General features: G+C 43.7%; 1 protein-coding gene across 1 annotated transcript in view; it reads left to right on the top strand.

Moving 5' to 3' along the window:
* LOC147726126 (uncharacterized) overlaps positions 1–13,452 on the top strand; it is a 689,775-nt gene extending 676,323 nt beyond the window's left edge. Inside the window, exons 11-13 of the mRNA XM_086960228.1 lie at positions 3,092–3,344; positions 9,839–9,878; positions 11,703–13,452. Coding sequence (XP_086816354.1) covers positions 3,092–3,344; positions 9,839–9,878; positions 11,703–11,878 — 469 coding nt within the window. The 3' untranslated portion in view covers positions 11,879–13,452. The remainder of the gene's footprint in view (positions 1–3,091; positions 3,345–9,838; positions 9,879–11,702) is intronic.
* Positions 13,453–14,224: the final 772 nt, after the last annotated feature.

The following is a 14,224-nucleotide window of genomic DNA, read 5'->3' as shown; positions in this document are numbered from 1 at the left end:
GCTGGTAATTCATTGGTTCTTCGGAGCTTGTGAGGCTGCGATGCAGAGGCCATCGTCGTCATCAAGCTGCTGCCACCAAGGGATGCAAGGACCTGGCTTGGAGAGGGGCCGCACCGTCGGCGAAGTGAGTTCGCAAGACTGCAAGGGAAATGTGGACATTCTGCACCAGGCCTAATCCACGCAGCAGTGGTGATGAGTAGGTTCTGCTTGAGGATGCTGCTCTCATCTGAGGAGATGCATCGGTTCGGCTCAAGGATCCGCCGCTCAGCGAAAGAGATGCATTGGTTTGCCTCAAGGATACGCCAATCACCAGAGATGGTGCAACGGTTCTGCTAGTAAGTACTTAGGTCCATTTCTGAGCATTCAGGGGGGGGGCTCTTCTTGGCAGGGTAGACTCATAGATGGCATATCTCCTGGTGCAGCTGCAAGGGGGTTGAAAGTCTGTTATGTCCAGGCTTCAGATCATGTGGCCAGCCAACTAACCCTTGGAGTCACTCTGGGTTCTGGTTCAAGAGAAGCAGGTCCAGTCCTTCTCACCCAGGCAAGAGGGTAGTAGGCTGCAGGTCAGCACAGCAAAGCAGGATCTCAGCATAGTTGCAATTCAGCAGAGTGGCAATCCTTTTTAGCAGCAGAGCAGGACTTCTTCCTGGAAGAGTATAGGCAGGTCCAGAAGTGTACTGAATTGGTGGTATCTGAGGTCCTTCTTTGATACACAGTTGTGCCTTTGAAGTGAGGGAGACACTTATAGACACATGCCTATGAAGTGCACAGCCAGCCATGACTCCAGACTAATTAAAGGGGGTACCCCTTGCGTGGGGAAATAATTCAGCTTAATCCAGTTTAAGTAAAGCTGAGTCCAGCTCCTCCCTCCCTCCCATCCAGTCAGGAATAACCCAATTCATCACACCTAAGCTCCCATTGTGTGTGGCTGTCTATGTGGAATACACAAAGCCCAACTGCCAACTACACCCATTCATGTGACGAAAGATAGGTTAAAAGCACCATGGCTAAGGCACTTACTACAAGTGGCATTTTCAGAAATGTAATTTAAAATCTAACTTCCTAATAACTTGAAACTTGAAAACTTAACTTCCTAATAAGTTAGGATTTTAAATTAGGATTCCAGAGACATCAAATACAAACCAGTCGTATCTTCCCATTTGGAAATTACACGTAAAATATAATAAGGTAATCTCAGTGTTATCCTATAGTATATATAGAGCTTGCAGTAGTGAAAAAGGAGTTTGGAGTTTTTCACTACGAGGACAAGTAAAATTTAGAAGTACATATCCTGCTTTTCAAATACACTTCACCGTGCCCTCTGTGCTGTCCAGGGCCTAACTTAGGGGGAACTTATACTTATTAAAAAGGAAGGTTTGGGCGTGGCAAGAGGTTTAGTTGCAAGGCCGACATAGCAGTTTAAAACTGCACACATATGCTATGTAATGGCAGGCCTGAAACATGTTTAAAGGTCTACTTAAGGGTGTGGCACAATCATGGCTGCAGGCCCACTAGTAGCATTTAATCTACATGGGGTAGTTTGCATTATTAGGGTATTATAAGTCAATTAAATATGCCAATTGTAAATAAGCAAATGTTACCACGTTTTAGGGAAAGAGCACAAGCACTTTAGCACTGGAACATCTTTTTTAGTATCATCAGGGTGTGGAAGCAGGCTATTGTTGACCTGGGCGGACATGTCTAGCTTGCTGTCAATATTGATTCAGAGGATTCTTACTTGAATGCTGGGGTTGTCCCACTGCATAAACACTTTTCCGAAGAGCATCACTTCATTCTTGTCAGTGTTAAGTTTGAGGCCGTTGGATTTCATCCAGGTGGTCACTTCAAAACTGCATGAGTTGAAGTTGTTCATGGCATTGGGTGTTTTGGACGAGAGGGACAGTATCAGTTGCATGTCATTGGTGTAGGTAAGTATGTTGAATTTGTGTGTATGTATGACATCTACCAGTGGTTTCAGTAGATGTTGAAGAGGGTCGGGTGAGCAAGAAATCTGCAAATGAGGTCCGGACTTTTGAGGAGCATGGTGTCATGGTGACTGTTTGTGTCCTTCCACTAAAAAGTTGCAGATCCTTTTGAGGTCTGGTCATATGATGCCAGCCTGTAAAGTCATCTGATCTGGATGGGATGGGAGACTGTTGAAGGCTGCAGAGAGGTTGAGTAGAATGAGGACTTCTGTTTCTCCTCTGTTGAGGATCATCCATAAACCATGTGTTGCTGCAAAGTAGGGTTGTCTCTGTACTGTGGTTTGATCTGGTGCCTAAATGTGGGGTGTCGAGGAGCTGGCGCTTGGCATGGAGGTCCACTATGTGGTTGTTGATTACTTTTTCAGGACCGTTCCCAGATACGGTAGAAAGGAGATTGGTTTGTACTTCACAAGTTTTGCTGGGCCTGCTGAGGGCTTGTTCTGGAGGGCATGACAGCTCTGTACTTCCAGGCTTCTGGGAGAGTGGTTGTATCAATTGAGGTGTTGAAGATGGAGATGAGGGCTTTGATAGTGGGAATAGAACCAACATGACACAAAAATGCAAAGTACATAATGGACAAAAAGCAGTGAAAAATACTGCCATAAAGAAGATAGAAAGGCAAAAACCGGGCACAAAAACAAGGCAAAAAAATCGAAATTGACTGAGAGCAGTGATGATAAAAGACAAGAGAATGCCGATTTGAGAAGGGCACACAATGAAAAAGAAGCAGTGTAGAGAGAGAGTGAAAGCGAGATAGAAAGAGCAAGAGGAGCAAGGCGAAAGCTTCTAGGGCCTGGATCTGGGTCCGAAAGCCTTGACCATTCACAAGTCCTAGTGGGATAGGGCCACCATCTACTTAATTATATAAGGTAAAATCTAAGCAAGTATATTGTAAACAAAAAAGAAGATAATTTAGCCTGTCTGACAAAGCTTTTATTGTGTTTTAGTTACTTTCAAAAGGAATACATGCCTCTTGATGTTTCTTTGGTGAAGTGGTTTCTTGTGGATCCTGTTTCCTTACAGTGATATATCTTCATCAGATTGGTATTAAGGTTTTTTTTCTGTTGCTTTGTATGTTAAATAGTATTGTTCTTTGTGTTTCCCAGCGAGTACCAGATAATTGTTTCTCGAAAAAGAAGTATGAGTGAAGACATCTGTAAGAGGGAAGACTTGGCCCCCTTCAACAGCAGCCTGGACCAGGATGTCTACATTACAGCAGCTCTTCCTGTTCACAACCTCACAAGCCCAGAGGAGTTTTTCCTTGGAGACGGGACCTACCAACATGGCTACTACAATGCCCCACTCAGGGCCGGGCACAATTATACAGCCTTCCTTCGGGTCATCAGTATATGGGACCAGGTAACACATCTTTCTACCCTTCACTCAAGATCTCCATAGAGATGGCTAGAGAGCGTAGGATTATGTACACATATGAACGGTAGACTGCTGCTCTATATTGTAAATGGGAAGAGAGACAATTAGGAGGCTGGTCAATAATAATCCTCATTTCTTTTTAGGTCGAGCCAAGGCAACGCGCATGTGCAGTCTGCAAGCATGCTGTAGCTCTCTTTGGGCTTCCTGCACGTCCACCAATTTCCATTTGCTCTTTCTTGTGCCATTCACAAATGCTGAATTTTGAGTGGTGCATTGCTTGTAAATGTCCCACCTTTGGTTGCTTGGTTCCCTCCCATCACATTTCACTCATTGTTCCTTCTGGTTGGCCATCAAAAGCGTTCTCGTTCCTCCTGGTTACCCATGATAATGCAGAGCGCAACGGGATATGTTTTTTTATCTTATCGGCATTCCAAATTTTTAAAAATTGTATCTGCATTCCTTATTTTGTTTCATTGTCATTGTTTTAGTGACATTCTATTTTTAATTTTGGTAGGCCCAATTCTGTTGTGTGGCGTTTTAGGTTCAGCGTGAATTTTTCAGATGCAAGCCCTTATTTAGGTACAATTCACATTGCCCTTATATAGGCATAGAAATCAAGCCCTTATTTAGACGTAGCCCATGCCACCCAAATACAGGCATGGCTACTTCCACCCATACCAAACGTCCCAACAATTTCTTGGAAAAACTTCCCCTTGCTAGAATATTGATTTGTCCAAGAACTCATGTACTTTGCAAAGAACAACTATTCCCTAGGGGTTCTTTCATGACGTTATTATGCCCGACTTTACGTCAAACTATGGCATTCCTAGATACCTTCAAGGTATAAATATGCCTTCACTTGCTCAAGCAAGACACGGTGGTTCGGAGCAGGTCGCCTATCTACTTGCCCGACGCAGCTCAGTACAGCAAGTGCCGAAGGAAGCCGACCCTCCAGCTGACGCACTGATCGAGAGGCTGCCTTTCTCTCGCCGAGAATCCAGCTCCAATGTTTTCAAGCTCCCCTTGTGGGGTGTTGGGAAATCGTGTCCCGAGACAGAGATACCAGACCTCCTTCATTCTAAACTAAGGTTTGGAGCTGATTAGAACCTAAGAGAAATCATGGATAGATTCTTGGCAAAGAAAACTAAACCTAGGCTACACAATACTTACTTCTTCCCTTGTATTAGACTAAGGTTAGGTAGCAGTTCATTTCTTTTGCATGAGAAAGAACACTGTTCAATAAATCCTTTTATTGAAAACGCCTGTCTCTCTATTTCTCTGCATCTCTGTTGAAACGAAGCATGCACGAGTCACTGAGTGAAATACTTATCTATTGTTTCCGTGACTCTAGAGATATATTTCTTATTCTTGGGAAACAAAGTTGTCATGTTTATGCGGTTGTCAGAAACTAATCCCTTCTTGTGAATTCGAGAAAGTTTCTAGTGAACTCTGAGCTAGCTGCCACTCACAATTAAGTTTAATGTATTCAATAGAGACCTAGTTGACCTCAGTCCTACGTCTAATCTATATGATATATTATTCCAATGCACAGAGCCTATTCCGAACATAGGAACTACACTACAGTTCTACCGATGCTGAGACTCAAACCCAGTTGCCTAGGTCCGAAGCAGGCATGAGCGGATTTTGCGGATTGGCAATCCGCGAATTTGCGGATTTGCGAACTCGCAATCCGCAAAATCCGCGAATTCCCGCGAATTTGCGGATTTTTTTTTTTTTTGTGTTCGCCCGTGTTTCTGCCAGTTCGCGAGGGTTTTTACAATTTCGCAATTTGCGAACTTACCTGTCGGGTCGCAAGTTTTGCGAACTTGTTGTTTCTACGTGTCCAACCTGTTTGGGACACTCTTCTTCATCACTGCCACTCTCTGTCACCACTGCCACTCTCTGACTACTCATGCCACCCTCTGGCCCACCCATGCCACCCTCTGTTTCATCACCACACCCTCTGGTTGTCCAGTGTACATTATTTTCGGCAAAGCAAAGCACACCTTCCCTGCCTCAAGTGACCTGAATTAATTTGGGGCTGATTAATGTGTCACAGAATATTTTTTTAGCTGGCACCTGCTTCCTTAGTGCGCCCTGATTAGTGATCTTTTGCACTTGCTAAGTGCTTTCATTGTTGCAAAATTAGTTACAACACCTGCCCTGCCCCAACTGACAATAATGAATTAGGGGCTGATTAATGGATTTTAACTTCCAGCCTGGCTCCTGCTTGTCTCCCTTAGCTGTAATTCATGACCTTTGTGGCATATGTGTAACTATTCTGAGGTTCAGAGCAGGGTCACATAATAGTTTCAACTGGCAACTGAACTCTGGAGGGGCCCCTCAGGAAGCACTACAGGAAATGGCTACTAATGATGTGCCTGAACTTTTGAACCTGGTAAGTAGTTACTTTCAGTTTTGCTTAGATCGTATTTCTGCAATTTCGCACTTATTCGCGGGGCGCGAACTCACGCGAACAGTGCGAGCAGTGCGAGCAAAATCCGCTGCTCGCGGATTTGCGGATTTTGCAGGAAATTCGCAAATCTCGCGGATTGCGGATTTCCCGAAAATCCGCAAAATCCGCGAGCGGAACGGATTTTCCGCCCATGCCTAGTCCGAAGTAGGCAGCTCTGGAGGTTACGCCACAGCCTTTTTCCTGCCGGGAATAGCTGTCAGTGTGTTTGGTTGCAACTTTTCTTTTTTAGTATTGGTTGTGGTCGAAAACCCTTGCTTTAAAGTTTCACTTTTGCTTTGAAGCTTCCTTATCTAGAGAGCCCACAGATTAAAACGGATTGACAGTAGAACATTGCTATAGGCTCAGCTGCCCTGCTATGAGCTAGCCAATGGCTATGTACCATTTGTAAACTTAGCAGTAGTGAGCTAAAACATTCAACTTCCTTATTTAAAGTTTTACTATGAGTAAAGAAAAAGAGCTTATGTTTCATTAAGCACAAATCCAGAAAATGAAAACACCGAAGTAGCCGAACAACTTTTTCTGGACTACATCGTGTACTATGAAGAAAGGTGGTTATAAGGAAAACTGTCTCTGTGCAACGAAGAAGCCCTAAGAGACAGAGCTAAACACATTTTACTGCCTGTTGTCTGCCTCTGTGAGGATTCCGGTGAGCCTACCCTGTCTGCAGCTGTCTTCTGCTCATCCTGCAGCCTTCTCATTCCTACTAGCAGCTCCTATCCTGTCCTGCAATTCAACAGACACCAAGCTGGTAGGTCTTGTTGCTGCCCTGTGCCATCGGGTGTGCATTCTTTATGCTCTATGTCACCCCTGCAGGGTCCTGATTGCGAAACCCACTGGCATTGGTATTGCAGGCTGTCCCGCTGCTAGAAAGAACAAATTAGAGCTTCCTATGAGGACCGCCGCTGTCTCTTCTCCCCCATCTCCTTAAAGAAATAGATATTTTATGCATCAGTGTGGCTCAGAGATGCTAATAAAAAATTGGTCCCATGTTTAACGTATCAGTCCACACCACACAATCCGTGTTGCACTTGCTTTTTCAGAGGCATGTCACGCCTGCTGTGTAAGGGTTTGCTTCCAGGGCGAATATGTGTGTTTTGGTCAATATTGGTGGAGTTTTCATCACTGCACAATGGACAGATAGTCAATCAATCAATCAATCAAGAATTAGCAGAGCTCACTACTTACCCATGAGGATCTCAAGGCACTGGAGGAAAAAGAGAGGGGGCGCTACTGGTCGAACAGCCAGGTCTTGAGTAGCCTCCTGAAGGTCAGCAGGTCTTCAGTCTATCGTAGGCTCAGTGGGAGGGTGTTCCAGGTCTTGGCGGCGAGGTGGGAGAAGGATCTGCCGCCGGTGGTTGTTCTTCGGATGCGAGGTACGGTGGCGAGGGTGAGGTCGGCAGAGCTGAGTTGGCGGTTGGGGATGTAGAAGAAAAGTCATCTGTTGAGGTAGGCTGGGCCGGTCTTGTTGAGTGGACTGGAGTGAAGTCATATATATGAGAGTTCACCGTTGTCTGAGGTGGACAGTAATGCTGCTGCAAGTAGTGCAGACAGCAGTGGGAGGGCCCAAGAACTTACAAAGAAATTACAAATCAAAAAAACTGTGAATTAGTGACCTACAATCGACGCCCACCTAATGCATGCCATGCTCTGGGGGGCTCAGTCTCTAACCTGTTAATGTCCCTAAAATCTGCTTTGTAAGGTAGTTTTACCTTTTTGTAAGCTCCTCCGATTAAGGAAGCTAACCAGACAACAGGGAGAGGGAGAAGGAGAAGCATTTTACTACTGGTGAGACTCCACTGAAGTCAATGAGTGTGGAGAGACTGGTCAGGAGTGAGACTCCTCTAAGATGTGGAGCTCGAGCGTGTTAGGGACCCCGCTCCACAAGCTCCAAGAAACCCCTCTAGGCTCTGGGAGTATGCACACCAAGTGACAATTCTAGGCCACTCACCAAAAGTTACTGGGCAGTCCTACCCTCTTGTGTTTGTTCACTGGTGGGACTCACACCCAATGAGAGATTTGGGATATCTGATGAAGCAAACTATCTTTATAATTTATTTTAATCCTCATACAATCAACATATTAATCTAATTATAAATATTTGAGACATCATTCACAGCAATGCTAGTCCAGTTTTCTCGTTTCTCTGACACGTTTTCAAAAGAATGATTGGTCCCCTCCGCATGCTGTGTCTTGCAGAGCACATACAACCTTTTACCTCAAAGCCATCATGCTCATCTTTGGTATGTATTTAGCTAAGCTGGAAAGTGACTGTGAATCTTGCTGCTTTAAGCAGTCCACAGAGTGCTCGTGTTTTCATTTTCACTCCCACTCTCCTCCATCGCCTCTTTCCCCCTTCCCAATTAACCGCAGCCAGTTCACCCTCACATCCAAACATGCTTTATTTAATCACTCTACAGAGTGTATCTTTTTGCACCCCCACCTCAAGAACCTGCAAGCACTTCTCCTTTCATTCCTTTATAATTTTTGCATTTTTATATAGCTCAAATGAAGGTATCAAAGTGCTTTTCATGAGCGATTGTTTAATTACAGAAATGTGCCCTGTGGGAGATAATGTGCTGCATGGCTAAACACTTATAAGATCCCAAAGACAAAATCTATTGGCTATGCCAATGCTTGTTTGTTATATGGAGTGGACATGCAGGTTTTTACTATACCATTGCGATCTTTGCTTCTCATGGACACTATTTCCCTGCATGGAAATCCCCAACTGGCAGAATGTGTAAAAGATTATGACGTAACCAGTGAGTGGTGCTACTTGTACCCTAACGAAGTACATGGCTGTGTTTTATGCGGGTGTGAACAGTCTACTGCATCCAGCCAGGCACTGTGCACATCCATAGCAGTGCCAGTATGCACTACATTTCCTCCCGCTTCACAAATCTTATATGTTTCTCAAACTCTAGAAGTGATATAATGGGCCAACTTCACTGTTGTATGGCTGGGCTGCTTGCCCCGGAGCCAGGGTAGGACGGACGCTAGTTGCACTGTCTCCCTGCCATCAGAGCAACACAATGCTCTGCTATGTCAGAACAAGCCCTAATCTCCAGGGGTCTTGCACCTCGGGATCATTCAACCCGGGGCATTCAACTACTACTGGTTATCAGTTAAGAGTCCCTGAACCAGGTTAGCGGTCGTGCTAAAGTACCTTTTATCACTTTTCTGGTCCTTATGAAGTTCCACCAGACCCAGTAGGGGCTAATTTGGCATGAAACATGTCAACCCTATGCACCACACTAGCCTTATAGGATCAATATATCCAGCTAGGGCACATTACTTTTGATTAGGCTAGAGCCCCTGGTAATAAACACATTTAGTTTGGACTGCCCTAGACCTATTTTAACCCACATATCCACTGCACTACCTAGCCCACACACCCACTCTCACCCATACAACTTCATCTATAAAAAGACCTCCTCCAAATGGCCCCTTCTCGGGTGCCTGTCGGGCATTGCAGTGCCAGCCTGAAGAGGAGCAGGCCCAATGATGAAGCATGACATCCTTCAGTGTGCGTGAGGGCACTTTTTAGAAAAGACCTTCCTCTCCCCTCTACCCTTAGGAACTGCACACCCCCTGTGTGTCTCACTGCTGGGATGGGCACGTCCTTCTGGGTTTTTGCAGGTCTACTCTCATTACAATGATGATGGAAGTGGAGGAAAGTGGAGAAGGTGTCTGGCAATTATATTGATCCACCCTTGCAGTACCTCACATCTCCCAGCAGTTCTCTGAAATGCCTCCTGTAGGCTTTAGATGCTGGAGAAAGTTGAACTTAGCATTGCAAACAAAAGTATACTGGTGAAGTTAGATTTTAAACCGTGTTTACTAGTAGCTGTATGTAGGTGCAGCAATTGATTGCTCGGTTTGTGCTCGTATTTTATGTAACTTGTTGAGTCAATGATGATTGTTTAATGAAGGCCACTGTAATAATCTTCTTTTAAAAATATGCAGTCAGACCAATTTATTTCACTCGTTCATTCTTTTTCAGGACAGGACATACTCATGTGCCGTATATGGGGCTTCCCCAGGTAAGGACTATGGGTGCTCCTGTGTTTGTAACTAGATGTTAATCTACAGTTAAACACGTTTCTTGTAGTCCAAGGGAAGAACAGCATCTACTTGTGGTAGCTGAAGAAGTGGCTGTCTTAGCTCCTTTAAGGAGACTATTGGAAACTGAATTTGTCTGCTTCCCCAGATCAAAGGAGTATTGTCCACTTGTTTTCTCCTGTTCGAAAAAGGTGCTGCATCTTCTGTCTTTGCAACATCGGACAGTGGTGATGCAGGTAGCTTCCAACTTCACGTGATTTTGGTCAATCATTCTAACTTATTTAGAATATGACAGTGGCATTGATCCTGGGCCTCCCCAGTCTCTCCTCAGTCCCTGGCCATCTGATGAGGCTAAACTGGCTCCTGCACTGTCCCTGAGATCTGCATCCAAACTCCAGCGGATTATTCCATCTTTCAGGTGCTCTTTGCTGGAAATGAGATCTATTTCTATTATCATAATCAGCATTTTGGATCTGCTTCCTCGTCAGTTGAAGTGTATCTCTGCACAACTCTTTTACAGAAGCAGTTTTACTCGTGGCTTTATCTTCTTCAGCACCAGGACCCCCACTGGTGTAATAGAGTATTAAATAACATTATAATAAAAAATAAAAACATTTTATGCTGCAAATGGTAGTTCCAGGTCAGCTGAGGAAGTTGCTGAGCATTTCAGACATAGGCCACTGTAGAGAAGCAGAGCCCTGAACAGCGAGCTTGAGGAAAAGAATGCAATTCATGAACAATTACCCAAATATTAAAATCCCTGAGCATGTGAATATGAGAGGTCTTAGAAATAGGAGATGATGGGAAATCAGAAAATATATTACCAAGGCCTGCAAGTGATCCAGGAACACAATACACCAACATAATTGTGTTAGTTAAAGAACATTGGGCCATATTATCAAGAACAGTGATGACATTATCACTGCTTTAGCGGCAGGAAACTGCTACTAAAGCGGCGATAATGGGCTTGATATTATGCCCTTGAGAATTCCCATAGAAGCCCAGGTTCTGGTGTGAAGGACATCAAACCTGGGCTTTTATGGGAATTCACAAGGGCATCTTATCAAGCCCCTTATCGCTGTTCTTGATAATATGGCCCATTGAATGGTGCGTTCTTCCTACTGCTTACCTGGTTGTAGCTAAAAATAGTCTGTTCTTCCTGCATTTCTGAGACTACAGACTACTATGGAATTCATAATAGATTCCAGAACTCCTCCTTGGAATCTTAGGCAGTCTTAGTTACACATGAATATTTGTGCAGGTGTGTACGCCCATGCAAAGCCATTACTTAAGTGTAACTGCAGTTAGGGCACTTTTACACATGTCTAAATGTGACTCACAGGTGCATTTTAGTTCTTTCCTTTCTAATTTTGTCCCAACACCAACCTGGATAGAGACCTACAACCGCCCTTGTCAGTCGCAAAGCTCTGAGGGTATCCATAGTGGGGTTGTGACTATGTTAGTGAATAGCAACTCAGGATGTAACATGCACAAAGAGACACTAAGAGCAGATTTGCTCATATATTATGCACTTACTAGCAAAAAATCACATTTCAATGGATCTACATAGAATGTTAAGTCCAGGTTTCGTGAATAGTGAACGAGACCTACAATCATAAATGAAAGTTCTAATATCTTTGTGAATAAGTCGGTGTGTTTCTGTCCCCCTAAATAATGGCTGTTTGTACCACTCATTATGTAACGCAAAGACAAAACTGTGTAAATATATAGAAGAACTAAAATTATTGAATGGTAAAGAGGCACAGGCCGCGAAATGACTGGCATTTGTTTTTGTAACCCTGTAGGTGCTGTGCAGATGGAAGAGGCCTCTTCGTTTACGGTTTTCAATGGCATCCAAGTGGCTCAGATTGCAATCATGCTTCTTGGGGTAATGGTGGTGTCACTTCTGTTCAAAAGTGGTACACCCCAAAGCTCGACTCTTGACTCTGACGAACATGGACGCACCTCAGTATTCTCATAGCTGGTCATGGGTGGACAGTGAATTCAAATACCTGAAACTGAAATCCACTGGACCGATTCAGGCCCTGAGAGGACTCATTCAAAATACAATGGGATTCATGAGACAAGGTCATTCTAAGGTGAGCAGGCCCACCCCATCTCTACTGTGGTTTACATGTGTCAAACATCGGCACAAACCAGGGAAATGTTTGAAATATAATTCCGTGACAATTGCTCTGGGGTGATCTTAGGCAACAGCACCTCAGCATGGAATTCCAACTGGTGGTTGACGGAACTAAGACCCACACCCTTACCCATCACCCGCGCCAGTAACCTCAGGATCATCATCGACAGCAAACTGTCTTGTGAGCATCATGTCTTCTAGTGCAGAGACCCCTTTTTCATTTCAGTTTGAAGACGTGTTGCTGCACGTGTAACAAGTAATGAATTGCTGTTTCATCAAATACACACTTCTGGCATGTGATTTTATTCTGTAAATGTATAATGAATATCTCTGACAAGCAAAATCAATTAAAAACACATTCAGTGATAATTTAGTGTCTATTTAGCTTAGAAAAGGTTTCAGGAATGTCATAAATCTTATGACTCTTTCCCTCCATAAATCTACTATTTTATCTATTTTAATCACTTGCTTTTAGGCTTCTTGCTTTTAGTTTTAGGTTCTTAAACACATATAGGACAGGTTTCATTTTAGCCGTAGTCTCCATTTTATTTAGCTTTTCCAGCTTTTTTAACTTTGGCCCCAAAACCATCTTCGGTAATGGATGTTGCCATCCTAGACCATGTAGACTTCCATCTTTGAAAAGTGAGGCTGCCATCTTTCTCAAATTATATAGAATCAATGTCATGTCTGCCTTTTTACATAGATGTCATCTGACCTTGTACAACTATCAGGGCGTTCGACTGATGACACAGAAATAACACTTGATGCAATAAAAGTCTGGATCAAGTGTCTACTTATCCCCATGTCCAGGTCCAATAAGAACACGTCTACACATATAGTAAAAATAGTGTAGTCTGAATTCACATGTTCTTATGTCAGACTTTCCATTCTCTGATAAGATTTAATATATAAGGACTGTCATTTGACCACTTGTAAGGAAATAAATATCACCCAGGTCTCAGACGCAGTTTGCAGATCCAGATCAGCATGGCACCAGATGCCATCTCCACCATGAAGCCTCCAGCTGGACTCCCTGAGGCTCTGCGAAGCATTCCATTCTCCCTTTACAAACTGGTGCCAGGATTGTGTTCTCTTGTAGATGCAATCTCCTTGTCTTGTGTTTGACATAGCTGACTAGCTATTCCAAACAGACAACAAACCCTGTTGTCCAGGTGTGCGCACCTCCTCCAAAACTCAGGCTCATTATTTGTTCATTTGCTAGAGCTAGCTAAGAGCTTATTGATCGATAGCACAGTCAGGGTGAAAGGGCTATAAATTGTGATGTTACGATTTTTCCCAGTTTTTACTGTTATTGAAAAGCTTAGCCGCTTTTATTATCTTCTGTGATGTTACCAATATTATGTGAACTAGATCTCAGCATTTTAAAATAAATATTTTAAAATAAATATGCTAAAATATATATTCTGTTTGTAGTGATCTTGACTGTGTAAGTCATTAATGAATGCTCGCTTGAGTTACCATTGCTCCCTGTTAGTTACCCAAAAGCATTGACACCACCTCATTTATGTATTAGCTGGGGTTCTGCAGGGCTACAATAACCTGTCTTTCATGTTTAGTGTTGGTGCATTAAACTAAGTTCACTCATGTCACCCGTTTGTGTGAAAACAAACCTCGTAGAACTAAGCCAGAGACAAAAACTGGACATGACCATCAAGTCAACGCGTCATAGTATCATACTTCCACATCCTGTAGATAAGGAAGATATTCAGGTGGCTCCAGAACCACACCAGAAAAAAACATCTCCCAGGTACTAGTCTCCAGTAAGCTAGACTACAGGAACACCCTCTACACCAGAAACACCCAACAAGCATTCACAATGCAACGGTCTCTTTTTTGCAAAGGTTGGAGGTATTGGCATTGTAAAAGACAATTTTTTTCTTTATGTGTTTCGTTTTGAAAACAGATAAATAAATGGCATTGTCATTTACAATGTCAATAGCTTAATCTCTTGCAAATGCGAGACCTATTACATTTGCACTCACACACCCACACACACACACAGAGCCACACACACACACACACACAGAGCCACACACACACAGTTGTGGTGGATGTGATGGTGGATGTGGTGGTGGTGGATGTGGTGGTTTAGGTGGTGGATGTGGTGATGGTGGATGTGGTGGTGGTGGATGTGGTGGTGGATGTGGTGGTGGTGGATGTGGT

This window comes from Lissotriton vulgaris, chromosome 3_1, assembly GCF_964263255.1.
Source record: "Lissotriton vulgaris chromosome 3_1, aLisVul1.2, whole genome shotgun sequence".
NCBI classification, from domain to species: Eukaryota; Metazoa; Chordata; class Amphibia; order Caudata; family Salamandridae; genus Lissotriton; species Lissotriton vulgaris.
This window is presented reverse-complemented; position numbering and strand designations above follow the sequence as displayed.